This window comes from Sinohyriopsis cumingii, chromosome 13, assembly GCF_028554795.1.
Source record: "Sinohyriopsis cumingii isolate HCF-2022 chromosome 13, ASM2855479v2, whole genome shotgun sequence".
In the NCBI taxonomy this organism is placed as follows: Eukaryota; Metazoa; Mollusca; class Bivalvia; order Unionida; family Unionidae; genus Sinohyriopsis; species Sinohyriopsis cumingii.
The window spans coordinates 42282964-42303487 of NC_142973.1; the positions used below are offsets into that span (position 1 = coordinate 42282964).

The following is a 20524-nucleotide window of genomic DNA, read 5'->3' on the forward strand; positions in this document are numbered from 1 at the left end:
TTGATGTGTTTGGGTTTCCGGGGCAGGCAAAGTGAAAGTTGAAATCTCCAAGAATAATCAGGTTGCCATTTCCATACTCCAGGAGATTCGGGAACGCATTAATAAACTGGGTATTTAATTTTCCTAAAAACTAATGTCTTCATTTTTTTATTAAAAAATCTCTCTTTTATTAGCAAAGATAGAGACAACAGAAAACGGGATTCCTGTTTCTAAGTCACTTGTATTGATATCCAAGAAAGGTAAATCGCGCAGTATAAGACGTGATATGTAAAGGGTTGTCTTTTGTGCAATTTGCCTGTCACTCATATGGCTTAAAATAATATGGTTATAGATGATAATTAACATGATTTTTCGTTGTACATTCTTTACTAAGTGATTTTATGACTACTTAGTGCCACTTCGTAGCATTCAAAGCCTCTGTGCTAGTACTCTTGGTAATTCTTAGCGGAAATTACCAGAATCCGCGTTTGTTGAGACCGTTGATTACAATGCGTTGAAAGCTGAAGTGCACCCGAGTGACCCTGTTATGTAACAGACGGGCTTCCCATACGTCAGTTCCTGCTTGTCGATTCGTCTGGAAAATTAGCTGCCAGATCAAGAATTTAAACGTCTAATTAAGTTTAGATTTGGTCAATATACCCAATTCAAACATTATGGACTACAAATCGATACTAGCTATTGCCGAACAGAACAAAAATTCATCGCGCAAGGTATATATTTTGGTAAAACAAGAACACATTTGAGGATGATTTCTCGTGTTTCAGAATGGTCTACTTCTGTGGCTGCAGCGTACACTTGCTGGTAAAGTGTGGGGACTATCCTCAACCATATACGCATGAGTTCGTGTGTACGAGTGGAAAACGTCATGTCATAAAAATCGCCTAACACCGTTTAAGGTGGAGATTTTCAACCCATGGATGTCGTCGTCGGTCGTTTGGCATTTGGATACACAGGTTAACGACGCGAGCTTGATGTTGAAAAAAAAAAACAAACAATAATCTAAAGGAAAAAATCATACAGAGTGGCAAAAATACCATGGATTACCCACATGACGCGTTCTGACATAGGACCCTGTCATAATATATACACTGCTGTCGGGCATTTCTGTGCACCTAAGGTTTTCGTTTCCAATATTGAAGCAAAACGCATACCGAATTCGAGCGATTGACAAAAATAAAATACAGCAATGCTTACCATTTGAAAAGATGCAGTTGTCACCAGAAGATTCTGTTCAAAATCATATTAATTTTGGACACGGGGATACCACCCCCCTGTTTTCCTGACTCGCGATATGTCAGCCTATTCTGCGCATAGCTTTGAAAACATGTAATGTTTATCCATCTTGCTTTAGAAATGAAATATATTACTTTGGACTATTTCTGTCAGCAGTTCAGTCGAGTAATTAGGTCAGGTTTATTGCTAGTTTTACAAAATTCAACGTAAAAATGCCAATAAATGGCAAGAGATATTAAGCAAACTAAACCGATCCTGTAAAAAAAGTTAGTAAAGTTCAACATTTTATGAAAGAAAAGCTATTACATGGAAGAGAAATAACAATGAATAGGATGTAATGTGTCTTGTTGATGGGGAAAAATTACTACAGAACTTAGAAACGGACTATACGCCGGGTAATTTGTTGAGAATTTATGTTGTAACGGCAAGTAGACACATTGGGTAGCAGACGGTTTTGTACATGTGGGACAACTTCTTGCAAAACTGGAAACTTGGATTAAAATAGCTTTGTTTTAAGGTACACATTTCCATCTTTTATTATTATATTATTCCTGAGATATTTTTCTATCTGTCAAGCCATCATTGACCGTTCTGTGTTGTACCAAACTGAAGTTACAGGCTCCGAAACGTGCAATTTTCGTGAATTTTTACTCTGAGACAAGTATGAGCTCATGTGATAATAAGTATAACCTTTTGAGCCAATCATATTTCGGCGTTGACGTGTGTGCTGCATAGTTTACCTGTTTTGAAAATAGAGTCGCATGTATACAATATATGTACAGTGAAGAAGACAATGTCTAATTCTTGCATGGAACAGGATTCCTAAAGTTGAATTGAGTTAATGGTAAGTAAAAACTTACTTTTGCATCTACCACTGTTCTGTAATTCAAGAAGGGATGCACCATAGAGTTAAAAACATGGTACATGTAGCTCTTTTCACTGGTTTTCACATGTGCATGCACTTTTCAAAAAAGAAACATTTTTCGAAAGTCGCATGTTTCGGAGCCCGTAACGTCAGTTTGGTACAATGCAGAAAAGTAGATGATGGCTTGATGGATAGAAAAATATCTCAGGAATGAAACAAGCCATAAGTATGGACATGTGCCTTTAAAGACAGAAATAGCAGAAGGAAATCGAGGGTCATGGGTGGAACGAAGTATTTGGAAGTTCTGTACCTTCTCTGTTATATATTATGATAGAGAGGGTCCTATGTCAGAACGGGTCATGGGGGTAATCTAAGGTATTTTTGTCACTGTATGATTTTTTCCTTTAGATTATAGTTTCTTTTTCTCAACATCAAGCTCACGTCGAGCACCTGTGTTTGGATACGCTTACAGTGTAAAGGCTTATGGTCATTCCATACCCTTGTCGTTTCATACCCAAGGTGCTAGTCGTTTCGTACCCAAGGTGCTGATCGTTCCGTACCCAAGTTGGTGACCGTTTCACACCCATATGACGTTTTATCAATAAAGTACGGACAAATCTCTGACAACATGAAATCACCTTACTGGTAATATAAATGAACACAAGAAGTGCAAAGGTGACCACAACCCTCCGCTCGATTCGACCTTTCTCACGTATCTTTTATTGCTTCAGAATCGCAAGGAGACTGAAAAATTACACGTATATATTCAAAAGACACTGACGTACCAATGCATAACTCTCGGATGACTGTGTCATTAATCCAGTCTGGCGAATTAACATTTATTTTCACCATTGCAGTCACAAACCCTTTCATATAGAATCCACGAGACAGAAGTAGCCCATTCTACCACAGGCTGGATAACATGATGAAAGTAATTTCACAAGATAAAATGTTTAGCTTGCTTTTTATTCCAGATAGTGGGGCCCCGAGTGGCCGAGTGGTCTAAAGCGCTCTCTGTTATGGATCACTGCCATCTCACTTCTGTCTGCGTGGGTTCGAGTCTCAGATTCGGCTACCGTGGGCATATGAAAAAGCTTGCCAGTATCTTCTTGTGGGTCAGTGGTTCTTTCCGGGTTCTTCCTCCACCATTAATACTGGCCGCCATGTATAGCCTATTGTGTGCTGAAAAATGGCGTTAAACCCTACAACAACAACAATTTCAGATTGTATCATTTTATAATTTTATATAAATTTGCAGAACTGAAATATGTGCTTAAAGTTCAGATAGTAGAAATAACTGTTGATGACGTCATCATACTTCAAATATTAAAGACGGATGCTGGACCCAGTAGATTAAAAAAAGCGTTTCATTGATTTTCTAGAGGTTTCTACCTGGCAAGATTATATGCTGTTTGTGCTGAGATTTTTTTATAACAGAAAATAATAATGGAGAAGAAAATATTAGTATTAAAAGATAACACAGATTCTGCGCCATCTTTGGTGTGATTATTAGACCCTAACGCATATTTTACTGCATGGTAGAAACAGGTAAAATGGGCTACTTCCATCTGGTGCAGAGGGTTTGTGACTGCAATGGTGAAAAGCAAGGTTAATAAGCCTGATTGGATTAATGACATGGTTGTCTGAGAGTTATACGTTGGTACGTCAGTGTCTTTTGAATGTATTTGTGTAGTTTTTCAGTCTCCTTGCGATTCACAAGTGATAAAAGACACATGAGAAAAGTCAAATCAAGCGGAGGGGCTGGTGGTCACTGTTGCACTCCTTGTGTTCATTTATATTACCGATAAGGTGATTTCATGTTGTCAGAGATTTCGCCATACTTATTGATAAAACATTAGACTCCTGTGCAAGGTCAAATACAGTCCTACCCGTTTATGTCGACATCCTCGGGCCCAAGGAAATATTGTCGACATAGGCGGATGTCGAGATAAGTGTTGGGGGGAAGGGGGGGCCTGGAAAAAATAATACAAGTTAAATTCGTCAGTATGGGGTGATCTGTTGTCAGTGAGTAGCACTTACACTTTGAGAAACCAAACAATGGAAATTTTGAGTACATGAAGACAAAACCAGTGTGAGATACACTTGTAAACTGACAAATTACATTTTGGTTACCTTTATGTAATAAAATCCACAATAAAATATTGCATCGGTCACATCCTGATATGAAAAACATTCACTACGATATTCAAAATCGATATTCAATGTCAGTATCAGCACATGGTTGCATAGTTGTTATTTACATGCTTCAAGTACATGTACTTAAATTGTCCTAGATTTTGGTCAGTCTGTTTCCATCTTATTGAGGCTACCAAGGGGATGGGGCTATTCACAGGGAAATGAAAACATGTCAACAAGTTGGTTTAAACAGTACATGTATTTAGTTACAGAAGTCATCGTGAAAAGTACATAAAAGCGAAAAAGAGATATGTGGCTGCTGTGATTAATGAAGGCATAATATTGTATTCATTGACACATGCTAAATAAAGTTAAAAAGGAAACTGTCACAGCACAATAAACTTGTTTTAATCACCGATCACTTTGGAAAATGCCAGAATCCATCAGATTTCATTGCTTTTATTTAAGTCACCATGAGAGACCAACTTTATAGGACCAAACAAAAGCCTGTTTTTTTTCTCCAACCGCGATATCAACTAATTGTTGAATAAAGTAAAGGTTGGATCAACTAATTGTTGAACAAAGAATGGGTTGGAACTGGCAGCTTGTCGACATAAATGATTAGAAAACAAAGGATTTGTTCAAGCTAGGACTAACGGCTTCTGTCGACATGTATGTTTATTTTTTTATCTCGATGTTGACATAAGCATGACAATTTTGGTAGTAATAGTAGACCAAGGGACCAGGACTTTGCTTTTTTGTCGAAATAGGCGGCTTGTCGGCATAAGTGATGTCGATATAATTGGGTAGGACTGTATAAAGTATTGTCATTTTTACCGCGTCCTCTCTAGGCCTTATCTTTTCCTAACTTAATAATTTCATGAGCAAAGCATATCCAGGCAAAAAAATGACCAAACACAAATAATTTATAGTAATTTTGTTGTTTTCACTGTATAATAGCATCTATGTACTAAAAAGAATTAATAAAAATTCACATTGCCAGTACAAAGAAAAAGAAAACATTGGCCATATTTAGATAACTGAAAAAGTCCATTCTTTTATCTGTCGTTAAATTAACAAACATTGTCATATTTCTTGGTATTATTTAGTAATGACTAATGTGACTGAAAAAAATATAAATGTTTAGCCTCTCAAAGCAACTAGAAATTCTGCGATCTTCTAATAATGGGGCTGAATGCAGATAAAACGGTGTTGCTTGATTAAGTTTCTCTTCTCCAAGGACCAATACTGGTGTTAATTTCATTTTTTGTCACCTGCTTTTAAAGGTGTTGAACGTGGTATTCTATACGGGCTGCCAAGCCATTTTTTGGTAGACTGCTGGACGCATTAGCATACTTGTGCAAAGTTTTGGACACTTTCACCGATCACAAGAAACTAACAAATTAGTGGCATAATTGAATTTCTCTCTGTTTTCAACTGTCTAAATATTAATATTTTTTCATGGCAGTTGAAAATATGTTTTCATTGTTTGGCATAAGCTATTTTACTTTGATATCTCCTAAATATAATGCACATAAATAATTGCGAAGAGAGAGAGAGGATGATTTAACTTGGCACTGCATTTTACAAATATTCATTTCTGTGTTTTAAAACTGAATTTATTATTTAAATAACCGAAGATATATATGCATGCTTTGATTCTGCCAGTTTTGAAATGTTTATAATACAGCACCCTATGTAATACGGCTTATATTTTTTATCAGAATAGAACAGTAAAAATTACAGTCCAATAAATGATTGAAAGAGAAGTCTCAGTAAGACGCCAGATTAGCTCAAACAGGTTTCTTAAAGAGCAAAAGACTAACTACATTATTCTAAATTGTACATTCTAGACTTGTATTATATGCATAAAAAAAACATAATTACTATATGCATTTCTGTTTCCAGATTTGAAAATCATTGTATATTAATGCAGTTAATTTAGCTTGTCAGTCAGTTGTTGGGCCATATATGCTGCTGCAGTGTTTCACTAATTTTGAGGAGGAGATAATGCTGTTCTGGTACTCTTCCCTCACAGAGAATATTCTCACCTGCATTTTCTTAAATGTTTTTTTCTTCTTCTGGTATCTTCTCAGCTTTTTTCTGATACCAGTTGAATCTGTGTAACAACTGAAGTGGATTTGTTGTTTAAGAGACTAAGTAGCACATAGAAAGGAAGATTGGCATACATGCCAAGTCTCTCGAATTGTCCGGGAGTCTTTTGATTTTCGACCCCATCTTTTGATCTACCGATTTGCCAGCAAGATCTCCCGGAAATAAAAAAAAACTGCTAAGCATAGGTATTTCCAGTTAAAACAACATTCAGTACACTGTTCATGACTACTGTAATCCCTCAATCAAGTTATTACATTCGGAATATTCTCTGCCTTTTCCGTCAATTTCAGAAATAAACCTCGGACGTAATTTGTCCCCATTGAGAATTATATTCTGAACTACATTTGATCACCTGGAGCAATATGGCAGTGGAAGGAGACATCACAATCGGAATATCATTAGCCTTTGCTGTTGTACAGTATGTAGTGTGCTCCGCTGGAGGCGAATCACCAAACACATAAAAATTTATGTATATTCCTACAACTACTTCTGGTGTTATTTAAAAAGTTCTGGTGCCATGTCGAAATGTCCGCTAACGGATTCGATGGAAAACATGCCTTCAAAAAAAAAGAAATATGTTTGCAAGTTCAACAGGGCTTGGATAGGTGAATTTAAATGTGTGAAACATAGTGAAAAGGGAGAAAGCTTTGCGTACTGCACAGCTTGCAACACACATTTGAACATTTCTAGTGGGGGAAAAAATGATCTTACAAGACACTTGAAAAGTATGCAGCACATTGCAAATGAGAAATCGTCACATAATGTGCCTAAAGTAACGCAAATGTTTGCACTAACATCAGTAGACAGTGTCACTAAAGCAGAGGTTTTGTTTGCTAACTTTGTGGCGGAGCATAATTTACCATTCTTGGTTGCTGATCATTTTAGTGAGCTGTGTAAAATTATGTTTCCTGACTCACAAATTGCTCAGAAATTTCACTGCAAAAGAACTAAGGTAACAAACATTGTTAACAATGCACTGGGTCTAATGTATAACAATCAAGTAACTTTACTATGCAAGGAAAATCCTTTCTCAGTGATGATGGATGAATCTAATGACAGTGGTGATGAAAAGTGTGTAGCAATTCCTGTAAGGGTGTTTGACAATGAAATTCACAGAGCGACAACCAAATTCCTGACTATGCCCATTTGCAATATTGGAACTGATGAAAACCTTTTCAACTGTCTTCAAGAAGTCTTAAACAGACAGATTCCATGGAAGAACCTAGTAGGGTTTAGCAGTGACAATGCAGATGTAATGGTTGGAAAGAAAAATTCCGTCCTCTCCAGAGTTCGTGAACAGCAACCAAATGTAATCGACTTTGGGTGTATCTGCCATTTGGCCAGTACCTGTACACATTATGGTTTGAAGAAATTGGCTGTCCCAGTTGAAGAACTTCTGGTCGACACCTACTATCACTTCACTTACAGTTCCAAGCGTAGAGAGGTGTATAAAGAATTCCTACAGTTTACCAACACTGAGGAGTACAAACTGGTCAGGCATTGTAGCACAAGGTGGCTGTCACTCCAGAAATGCATTGCATGCTTCCTTCAACAGTGGCCAGCTCTATAGTCATATTTCGAGAGCCATGAAGATGCTGTGAAGACAGGGAGTAGAGTGAACAGATCTGTGGAGAACCTTAAAACCCCAGAGATGAAACTGACATATCACTTTCTTCTATACATCATGGAACCACTGAATGACTTTAACACTATGTTCCAGGTTGGTGATGCTATGGTGGGATACCTCCATGTGGAAATGGAATGAGTTCTACAGAAATTCATGGGAAAGTTTGTGAAGACGAGTGTTATCACTGCATCAGCCAACATCACGGAGGTCAACTTTATGTCACCAGAAAACCAGCATGACAACTCTTTGTTAGCAGTGGGTATGGAAGCCAGATGTTTTGTTCACAACAGCCCAGTCAACATTTCTCCAACCCAGCTGAACTCCTTTTTTTGGAGTGTGAGATCCTTCTATGAGGAAGTTACAGCAAAGATGCTAGCCAAGTTTCCATTTAATGACCAGACCCTGAAGGCCCTAGGTTACCTGATTCCTGAGAGGAGATTGGAGATTTCACTAGAAGCTGTGCTTCACCTGAGTGACAGACTGGTTACAGCAACTGACAAACAGTGTCAACTTGAAGATGAGTGGAACTTCCAGCTCTCCCCAGCCTCAGACCTGCCCAGTTTCACTCAGGGAGAAACACCATTAGATATCTTCTGGGTAGACGTGAGCAGCGTTTCCACACCCTTGAAGAAACCCAGATTCCCAAATCTACTGAAGCTCTCTATGGCAGCACTCAGCTTGCCACACAGTAATGCAGACCGTGAGTGCTGTTTCAGCATGTTGAGGAAGATTCAGACAGACCACCGTGGAAATTTATGTGGAAACACTGTGTCATCACTAATATCATGTAAGATAAATGCAAAGTGTGACTGTTTTGAGCTCAAACCTTCAAATGATTTGTGTATTGCAGCAAAAGGAGCTTCAACACAAGACTGAAAAACATCCAACACATGTTGAAAAATAACTAAGTTTGTTGGAGTTTTTGAGGTTCCTATGTGTCATTATATTTTGAACCACAATGATTCGTGGGAAGATTCTTAAATTATTTTTGTGAAATTAAGAAAATAACATATAACAAAAATAATAAAGTTCAGTAACTATTATTCATATAGTTATTTTACTTTGATGTGGTATGTTTTGAACTTAAACTTATGAGAAAAATAGCCGTTATGCTGATCTCCCTGATTTTGAACACAAATCTCCCTGATTTGGTTCCAGAAAACTAAAGATGATAACAATATCATTATCGTCTCCATTAGATGATGATGATATGATATGCAGGAATGCTTTGGAAAACATTAAAAATACATTGTAAGAAACATAATAATTAACTTTACGTCAAATCTGCTTGTAAATAAGTCGTTATAAAACGAAGAAAAAAATTAATATTTACCTTCTTGTAATCCTTTTTTCTTCGTTTTGACATAAGAGCAAATGCCAGTGGCAGCTTCTTTGTTTCATGCTTGTCATTCTTGACAAAGGCACAGAAAACAGCAACTTAAACAGGACCCTGATTAGTTTGAAGGTGGCATCGGTGTACCAGACCTTGGCTTTTCCCAGAACTTCTAGTTGTTTGTCAGTGGCCAATAAAATGTGACATTTACTGCCAACATAAATGTCCTTTCGAAGAAATTTGTCTGGAAACTGATTCATCCAACTGAAAGAAATAAAACAAGGAAATAATAAATATTGGACCTGGTGCAAGAAAGCAAAATATTAATACATAATGACTTGTGCTACTTACAACAAATTCTAAGTTGCGCGGCTCATTTGGTCGCATTTTCTGGTGGGTCCTGTTGGCAGCTCTAATTAACAGCGCTGGTTCAGGTAGAAATTGACCATCCTTTGGCACTAATTCCTGTATAACTCTCGATGATAGTAGTAGCTGACGTATATTTATGCTGTCTTGCTACACTCTTCACCTGTGGAATATATTATAGAACATGTGAGTGTTACAAATAAATAAATTGTGTATAATGGAACATTATCTTTCAATGATGTGTATATCAAAGATTACTTGCAGGTACGATGATTTTCCTCTTGGAGACAATGAACATTGACAGGTGCGGGGTAATCATTGATTGTGTATTCTGAAATTACCAAGATTTTGTTGACATGCAACGAACCTCCGATGACACCTTAACTTCGACAAGCTTTCTCACATACCCACATTAGCTGAATCCTAGACTCGAACCCATGCAGACAGAGGTGAGTTGGCAGTGATCTGTAACGGAAAGTGCTTTAGACCACTCGGCCACTCGGGGCCCCTGTCCTCTTGTAACAATCCCCATGTTGTATTATGGTGGCTGGGCATCACATCTTTTTAGAGCAGACAGAGCACCACCAGTATGTTACTCCTGCCCTTTTACTCTACAAGAAAGATTTTTTTAAAAATCAAATGTGTGAATATCACGGCTACCACTGCCAACACCTCTGCTGCTGTGACCAATAATGATGATGACATTATGGCAATTATCAATATGACTACTAACCTTGAGATGTATGGTTAGGGCATCTGCCTCGGACACGGGAGGTCATGTGTTTGAACCATGATTGAGTCATACCAAAGACATATAAAAATAATACTAACTGCTGCAATGTGCTCAACATTAAGAGGCTAGTGTTAGGACTGGTCGGCCTGGTGTCAGGATAATGTGACTGGGTGGGACATGATGCTCTACATGTCTGTGGCATGATGCTTCAGTGCTAGACATCACTATAAACAACCACACTGCAGACATCATAGCCATATGACTGCAAAATTTTTAAAGCTACATTAAAAATATAAAAATACACACAGACACACACATACACACTATTAATAATAATAATATCATTATACATACCTGTCTCACAAGTATGCTATTGCTACTTTTGGCAAGTGTTACATTGTAAAGCATGTTGATGTGGTCTTACTCTTTGGAAACAAACTAGACAGTTGTCCATTTCTTGTATTTGCCTGTGTGTGCTTATGTCTATTTCTTACAACACTTTATTTTTTTAAACCAACTTAGCTATTTATATCTGTATCACGTTTTCTTGTTAAATGTTGTTTGCACAGAAGCATTATAAATGTGACTTCATTTACTGATATAAATAGAACAACATTAAAATAAACTGAGATAGAAATCAAACATAAATTGTACAATACCAGACAACAAACAATTAGGAGTGGAACATATGTCAATTGAAACCAGCAAAGGAGAGTAAGAGCAGGAACAATTAATAACAACGTATGCGTCCATGAAAGCTATTGAATGAATTTTCTAATTTATTCTTTTTGGCTTAATGATAAATTTTTATTCATTGTATGTAACTCCAAGTTTGCCTTCTGATCATTATACTAAATTATAAGTGCCTGAGTTAAACAAATTTAAATTTCTGAAGATATAGTAAATCCTGAGTAAATAAGTGATATAATATTAATATCAAATAATTCTCGACACAGAATTTATAAAATTCACCTGGTGCGATTGATTTGCATTGTCTTGTGATCAGGTTGTATGATAATTATAGCACACATTTATGTTGCATTAAAAAAATATAAATATTAGACAAATGAAAATATTTAAATTCGTGCATAGCCTGAATTTGTTTGTAGATAAAATGGTCATTGATTCGGTTTAAAATCCATGGTACTACGTGATGACTACACATAATTAGGGGTCTATAGCAAAAGAATGTAGTTTTTGCGTGTGCTGACCTATGCAATTTAATAAGTTACAAATTATAAATAAATGTCATTACTTGACAAACTGCAGAGGATGCATGTCCATCAGGTAGTCAGACTCTTTACCATCCATTGTACAACATGAAATGCACACACATAACATGTGGCTCTGATTTTGTGTAGAAATAGAACAGCGAAGAATTAAAGCATACCGAGTGGTCTAAAGCGCTTTCCGTCACGGATCACTGCCATCTCACCGCTGTCTGCGTAGGTTCGAGTCTTGGGCTCGGCCAATGTGGATATGTGAGAAAGCTTGCCGGTAGCTTCTCGTGGGTCGGTGGTTCTTTCTGGGGGTTTCCCGGGTTCTTCCTCCACCAATAATACTGGCCGCCATTCATAGCCTGTCTTGTACTGAAAAATAGCGTTAAACCCTAAAACAACAACAACAACAAAATTAAAGCATAGAATTAAAACTATACAACAGTATATAATATGTTTATGTATCTTATTAAGTACGTCTTCATTTGTGTCTGTCCGTGCACCCAATGCCTGCTATACGAACATTTTCTATATAGGCAAATGAGTCATACCAATTGTAAACAACCACCGATTTTGACAAATTTGATATAAATTTATAGGTTTCTCATCAGTCTAAATCTTTCTAACCCAACAGAACTGTAAAAAATGCAAAATAAAAAAGTTGGTATTTTTCTTGTTATTGCTTGCGACTTTACCAATCTTGCCTTTTTGCAATGGTGCTATATATTTTGAAGCTAACACTATAGATTTGAAGCATAAAATTAAAACTATACAACAGCGTGTAATATGTGTATGTATCTTATTAAGTATGTCAGTTGTCTCTGTCCGTGCACTTAACGCCTTTATATAAGAATGTATTCATAAAGTCAAATAACTCAATTAAAATCTTAAACCTTTACCGAGTAAGATATAGAAAAAAATTAGTTTGTGGAAAAAGAATTGTTTAAAAATTTTAAAAAGTTTTAATTTTATGTATAATCCTACTTGACTCATTACATATCAATAAATCACAGGTTTATGAAAAAGGGGGGAGGGGAAGGGGTTGTAATTTAGAGATGAGATGATAGACACAATGTGATTTGGTGTGGATTTGGGTGTTTCATAACACTGCCACCAGGATAAAAACAGTAAAATTAGATTTAAATTTGTGGAAGAGTGTCGAAGTGAGACTGCATTTTGTCAATCCAAGGAAAAGTCTAGCAACTTCAGATCTCTTCTGAATCTCATTACAATCTAGGTCAATTGGCCATTTAACCCCAAAATACTTATCCACATTTGCAAACAGCATTTTCTCTACGTCTCGTGTCTTGATTTTGAGGTCACATGCACTACTTATTCGGCTGCACTTGGAAATGAACACAATAATGAAAGCTAAAGTTGTTCATTTGATGTACTCTTATAATGACCACATGTACATGTCTGGGTCTTTCTTCCTTTGAATTCAGTTATTGTAAATATCACATTTTCCCACCACTCAGAAGATAGTTGAAATCTTTGAACTTTTGATGTACTCTTATGATGACAACATGCACATCTGGGGGTCTTTTAGCCACTGCTTTCTGTCAGTGTAAATGTCAGCACAGTTAAAATGACCAATTGATGAACACATTTTCCCAGTCTGCAGGTGGCTGAAGCAGGACTGGCAAGGCTTTGAATGTGCCACGCAGCAATTGTATGCCTATGGAAAACTCTTGCATAAGTGATTTTCTGCATCCCAGATATAAAAAAGGTGCATCCAGATATCAGACCTGCCAACTCTTACGATTTTGCCTTAAGTCTTACGAGAATTACCCTTAAAATACGGACATACGTCATACTGGCATAATCTACAGAAAAATGATCGTTGCCAAAAAATCCAGATAATTGTTTTATTTGGATCATCTTAGATTTAGTGAAATTAGACAGGGAACCAGACTAACCTTACAGCAGCACCCAGATACTTTAAAATGCACCTATTTGTTCATGCCAAGCATCTGCGTGATCAAACTGTTCATTATAGAATTTTTTTAAATGGTGTCCAGAAAGCGATGCATGTTTAAGATGAAAGGGAAGATAAGCTTCTGGAAAGATGTTAATAATCAACACAGAAGTATAAAAAGGACTATTCAGATTATTGTGTACAAAAGCTGGAAAAGAAAAAATTATGTTTATTGTTGTGTGTGTGATTAGGATTTTTAACGTAGCTTTAAAACAAATTCAGTCATATCGCTACAGTGTCTGCAGTGTGGCAGTTTATAGTGATGTCTAGCACTGGGGCATCATGTCGCAGACATGTAGCATTATGTCCCACCCAGTCACATTATCCTGACACCAGGCTGACCAGTCCTAACACTAGCCTCTTAATGCTGAACGCCTAGCGAGGCAGCTGTTAGTACCATTTTTGTAAGTCTTTGGTATGGCTCAGCAGGGGTTTGAACCCACGACCTCCCGCTTCTGAGGCGGATGCTCTAACCACTAGTCCACCGGAGCAGTATATGTTTATTGGAGATCACGTGCCAATTTGAGTATATCTCATGGCAGGAGATATGATTGCAGTCGTCATGTGAAACAGAAAAGAATTTTCAAGAATTATGTCTTGTTGAGAGATAGCAACGAGCCATTGAGCTGCATAGGGTTAGGAACTAGAGTTTATGCAACTGTACTAGTGGTAAATAAAGTCCATGTGTACCTTACAAACTTTTCAGTTGATCATAATGTTTATCGTTGATGCGTCAAACTTTCAATTATGTTTTCCAGCTTTACAATAGCAGTTATTGATATTTTGTTACACCTTACTGAAAACTGGTCAATCTTAAGGAAAAAAATCAACTGCCTTACTGAGACGGACTCGTCACGGTTGGCTGGTCTGAAATATGCGTAATTGAGCATTTCCAAGACTTCTGCCCAGGGGATGAGGTTAAACAAAGTAGGAATATAGTACAAGTTGTGAACCACTTAAACTTACAGTATGTTTGTGTTAACCCATGGCCCCACATCTACCCCATGCATTTCTTATAAATGATAATGATTGGTAATTTTAGTTGCATTGAAAGTGTAGGTCAATGCGGCACTCAAATATACCCAAATACATGTACACTCAAATCTCCCCATGCAATACGTCAAGCAGGGTCACACTACCAGGTGAAGTGGGTGGCTAAGTTGCCTAAAAAGTGTAAATTCTGCCTTCCATTAGGAAAGCGAAAATGACTTCACCCTGTGGGTTTTTTTTTTTTCAGAGGAACATTAAATGACCATCCCGTTTGAGATGCTCCCTTGCCTTGGCCAGGTTAGTTCCAGTGTTATGTTATTTATAGCTCAAGGCGAAATGTACACTTTAGGCCATCACATAGTTGCTGTTGGTATCAGTTGCGCTGACAAACTCTTGCACATTCACAGGCATGTGTTTTGATAGCTGATTGACCATTAACCATTTCCTGAGTAAGTTAGCAAGTATTACTGCCCGATTTCAGCAAGTTATCCTTTGATGATAAAAATTTACAAACTTGTGTTTCGAAACTTAAATTTATGTAAATAGCAATTTGAGTTTTAAGAACAGAAATTTTACATGAATATTTTAACTGGTGTGTGTTCATTATTTTCTTGATGAAAATCTGTTTGGATCCATAATGGCAGACATCGCTGTTCTGAGAAGTACCGTTTTATTAGATTGTCTCTTTTTGTAAACCATTGGGCAAATATTCGGGAAAATATACAGTTTGTAAGAAAGCAGAGACTAGACATTATGTTATGAAAGATTTAGCTTTAAAATGCAATTATGTAGGTCATAAATATGCAGGACAATGCTATGTTGTTGAATTCAACAAGATGCCGTAAAGTCAAGGTTGTATTCTAAATTTACTAATTTTTTTGAAAATACAAAGGGAAAAAAAAACAGCAAAGCAAATATTATTTAACCAATACCTAATGTTACACCAAGTACTTAGACAAATAATAATTTTTTACATTTGCAATCCTATCAATGGACTGTTGTAACGAAGCTATAAAGTGAGTGGTTACATTAAGAAAACCCGTATTTCTAAAAATAGATGCACTTGCATGTTGGCTGTGTTGATTTGGTTGGATAAAAAACGTTTAGTTCATTCATATACTGACTTCAATTATTCAGGGTGTTGTTTACGAACAGTCGCTGTAAAGTTTTATTGGCAACCAAGAAATTAAGACTAACAGTATGATCTGAAAGACGTGTGCATTTTCTGTCATGTACATGGTGCAGGGGTTGTTTCAAACAAGTTAGAAATATTTTCAAAATGCCATTTTATAATGAACTTTCTGAAAGTAACAAGAAAAACATTATTGATTAAAGGTAGTTGATTAAGCATTTTTACTAACTTGCAATTACAATACTGTAATTTAGTTACTTGGTTAAAATTCGCTACAGTGTATTGCTTCTGTTCTCTTTTTAAGTCATATTGCCAAAATACACTGAATATGAATATGATAGTTTTTAAACAAGCACCAAATGTGTTTATAATATAGATAGATCTGAGAAAATTATCTACATGAAAATAAAGTTTTGTCCAAAACCAATGTTAAATGCAAATATGCATACTGGGAAATAGATGACATAATTAAAATAAGAGAATGAAAACACCACACACACATGCACACATCTCACTTTGCTCCCACTTCTCCCTGTTATGTTCAAAACGAGAAGTCACTTCTCCCTAAAAATTCAAGTCTAGCTTGACCCCTGGTAAAGGGGTATGACTAAATTAGGCAGTGGAAAAATGGGACATAATGGAAAGAATATGAGTGATCATTTATGTTTGCATATGGCATAATTTATATGATATTAGTTCTAAGTAAACGTTTGAGAAAACAAATTAACCTTGCAATATTCAGACATTTTCTTTATGCAGTTTATAACTAGTTTATATAACTAATTGGAATAAGACTGGTCTGGATAAATACCTCAACTTTTAGTGGTCAAGCTGGAGTTGACATTTTGGGAGAAATGGCTTCTTGTTTTGGACAAAACATGGTGAAGTGAGAGTTGAAATGGGGTTGAAGCAGGAACAAAGCAAGAAGTTATATATATATATATATATATATATATATATATATATATATATATATATATATATATATATATATATATATAGTTTTTGTGTGTGTGTGTGTGTTCATTCTCTTATTTGAATTATTCCCTTAATTTAATTTAATTGACCCTGCATTTAACAATGGTTTTAAGCAATACTTTATTTTCATGTATAAACTTTTCTGATATATTATAACCACATTTGTTACATTTGGCCGTATGATTTCCAAAAAGCTATTTATTTTAATGAATTTTAACTGTGTAACTAGATTACACTCTTGTAATTGCAGTTTGTGAAAATGCTTAATCAACTAACCTTAATCAAGAATTTTTATCTTTTACTTACAGAAATTTCTGCATATAATGGTAGTAGAAAAGATTTCTAATTTTTTTTTAAACAACCTCTACCATGTACATGAGTGCAAATATGCACATCTTTAGATCATATTGTTTATCCTAATTTCTTTGTTGCCAATAAAATATTATCGTAACAATTAATAGAAAGCATACCAAAGCATTAAAGTCAATACATGAATGAACTAAATGCTTCTTTCTAACCAAATGAGTGCATCAGTGTTTAGAAAGAAGGGTTTTCTTAATGTACCCACTCAATTTCTAGCTTCAATACATCAGTCCTTTGGTAGGATTGCAGATGTAAGAATTTATTATTTATCTGCTTACTTGTAATAACATTGGGCATTTGTTAAATGGTATTTGCTTTGCTGCTTGTTTTTTTATCTTTTCACAAAAGTCAGAAAACAATTTTTGACCTTGCAGTGCTTCTTGAAGTCTGCAACAAAGCATTGTTCCATACATTTCTGAACTACATGATTGGATTTTTAGGCTGAGTCTTCATTAAGTCCAATATTGAGTTTGCATTCTATGATTTGTATATTTTAACTCATTCGGCCCCAATCCCGCCTGTAGGTGTGATGAGGCTGTACCCAATTTCTGAGCTCTTTAGCATCATGGTCATTTAAGATACACCAAAGTGGGTGGTATTACAAAAAAGCAGACAGATATAGCTCTGCAATGATATCAAATAATGTGGAAGTTCTAGTTGCACTACAAAATACAGATGGAAAAACAATTTTTTGGACCCATTTTTTTCCCACCCAAATTTCGCTCGTGGTCGGAATGCGATTTTGTGTCTGGATTTTAAACCTTTTGGTCTCAGATCTAAGGCAGACTGGTCTGAACTGCACACAGACGGGTGAACCTTTGCAAAAACTAGGATAAGGTGAGCATTTGGAATAAAGAGTGGTCTCCATATGAAAATGATGGGGGTCCATTAAGCACAAAAAAACCCATAAAAAACCCCAACTTTAACCCTTCTGCTCATGCTCAAGCAAAATAACCATCGGAAAATGATGTTTCTAATACAACTAGGCATTAGTTTCATGGAAAATCTGTTGAAAGTCGATGTATTCAGAAATAGCCTCCAAAATGTCTTTCCTACTCGCATTTCAGGTGAAACTGACAAAAATCTCTGGGGCCAAATGAGTTAATATATTTGCCCAGTTGTTTATGAAAACAATCTAATAAAATGGTACTTTCAAGATAGGGTGATGTCAGCCATTATTTCCCCATCACAGGCTTACTTATGGTTGGAAATTGATGTTATGAATAAAATAATGTACACATGGCAGTTGAAATATTCAGATCTCCTGTTCTATTCTTAAAACACCAATTGCTATTTACATAATATTATTTACGTTTTGAAACACAAGCTTGTATGTTTTTATCATCAAAGGATAACTTGCAGAAATCAGTCAGTGATAGTTGCTAACTTACTTGGGAAAGGGTTAATGGTCCATTAACCCTCTCCCAAGTAAGTTACATGTGCATGAGTTTGCTGGTGCAGTTGATATGAACTCTAGCTATTTGATGACTTGATGCACACATTTTCTCTCTGAGCTACAACACAAGACTGGAACTACCTGGCTAAGGTGAGGGAGCATTTAAAAGACTATGGTTACTCCATGTACTGCAAAAAAAGTTACTGGGTTGTTTTCACTTTCCTAACAGAAGGTGAAGTTTACATTTTCTTTGGTGACTTAGTCGCCCACTTGTAGCATGCCCCTGGAATGTTTTTAGAATGATTAGTAAAAGTATTCTCAGTGAAGCCTTAATTTCTTTTTGTGGCTCGTTTCACTGTCTGGTGTAAGTTTTTTACTTCCAACAATTTTGATGTTTGTATAATAATAACCTAAGGTATTTTAAGTGAAATCATAATTTTTTCTGCATGTGATGTACAGTTTGTATTTCATTATGATTTACATGTTGGGGTAAGTATTTGGGGGCCTTGGAGTATTTTCATTTTCTGAATGCTGCAAAAATCTCAATGTTCCTTGATCGAAGCTGAAAATAGGAAAAGTTAGAGATGCATTGATCTTTTTTTGTAAATACAAATTAGTAAAAATACAAGATTCATGTTTTTGATTTGTTTTATGTGATACTACTCTGTAAATTGAAAATAAAACCTTTTTCTTGTAATGAAACAATGCAAGACTGTCTTGAAATTCCAAAAACAGTGCATTTAGGGAGATTAATGCTCTTCATACAGACATTGTCAATTGACTTTTTAAAATGAGTTCAGAAGCTAAATCTAATATTTTCGACTTAAAAAAGGGCACTTTTCATGTAAAACCATCGTGATTTTTCAGTTTGCTTCCAGGGTTAGAAAAATCAGTTGTCCAGGAGTCTGGGACAACTAAAAACATAATGCCAGGCAACCATTTTTCCCAATAAGAAAGCCAAGTGGGGCAACTAAAAATATTAACAACCGATAATATTAAAATTTTTGATAAGCATATAAAATCAGTCCTCATTGTATTTAATTATGGCATGGTACACAATTTATCTCCATCCAGTCCATTCTAGTGCTGGTTGATTGTTATCAGCACAAGGTCATACCAATCAACAGGTGTTGAATGCTCATTAATTAGCAATTAACTACAGCCAATGCCAGACAGTTGTTTCTGTTGGCTGAATTTAGGTAAAGGACAGCTGCATGTTTAGAATCAAACCAGTCAGAGTTATTGATGGATGCTCTATTGCTGCCATGTAAACATAATTCCAGTGTGGTCAAGATGACAGCCGCCTGAGTTTAGTTTATAGAGAATGCTGTAATATAGGATTAATGATAAAATGACTTGTAATTGTTTAAACTGATATAATCATCACATTATTATCAAGTCGGCTGATTTACACTCTGTGAGACAGATATATTGTGACATGAACTGCATGAAGAAGCTGTATGACCTGAGGAAACCATGCAGGTGTTAAGGGATTGTGGTTTATGTATATAAAAAATTGACCATGTGTTTTGGGGATTTTACATGTGTTACCTTTTTGCTTATATATACATTTGTCAGATTTTTTAAATCATTACCTTTTAAATTTTTATCTACTTTTACTTCATGTTTTCATATATTTGGACAGGTTCGAACCCCAGCCGAGTCATATCAAAGATTTTTTTTAAAAAATGGTACTAACAGGTGCCTCGCTTGGCACTCAGCATTCACAGGTTAGTGTTAGGACTGGTCGGCCTGGTGTCAGGATAATGTGACTGTGGGGGACATCATGCTACATGTCTGCAGCATGATGCCCCAGTACTAGTGATCACTATAAAACTGTCACACTGCAGACATGGTAGCGATATAACTGAATTTTAAAAAAATGCTATGTTAAAAATCTAACACACACACACACACATATATTTGGAGGTGTTAATATTCCCAAACTTTTGTGCAATTCGGTTTAATATTTTTAAAACTTTACCATGAGTTGGTACCTATAGCTACTTGTCCTGTGGTGCTGTAAAATGCCATTACACAATGTAGACCACTCCAGTGGCCT

At 36.0% G+C, this 20524-nt stretch overlaps 2 protein-coding genes across 3 annotated transcripts in view; both read left to right on the forward strand.

Moving 5' to 3' along the window:
- The first annotated feature begins 546 nt into the window (after window positions 1-546).
- The window catches only part of LOC149785290 (uncharacterized), a 53649-nt gene continuing 33671 nt past the window's right edge, over window positions 547-20524 (forward strand). The window contains exon 1 of one of the 2 annotated variants that reach the window (XM_089979165.1): window positions 547-710. In XM_089979165.1, coding sequence (XP_089835291.1) covers window positions 654-710 — 57 coding nt within the window. In that variant the 5' untranslated portion in view covers window positions 547-653. Of the gene's footprint in view, window positions 802-20524 lie in introns of both variants that reach the window. The other variant, XM_089979166.1, reaches the window with a different exon arrangement.
- On the forward strand, window positions 6646-8129 carry LOC149785291 (uncharacterized). The gene has a single exon (XM_089979168.1). It carries the CDS (start codon window positions 6867-6869, stop codon window positions 7917-7919), a length of 1053 nt encoding a protein of 350 aa, XP_089835294.1. The 5' UTR covers window positions 6646-6866; the 3' UTR covers window positions 7920-8129.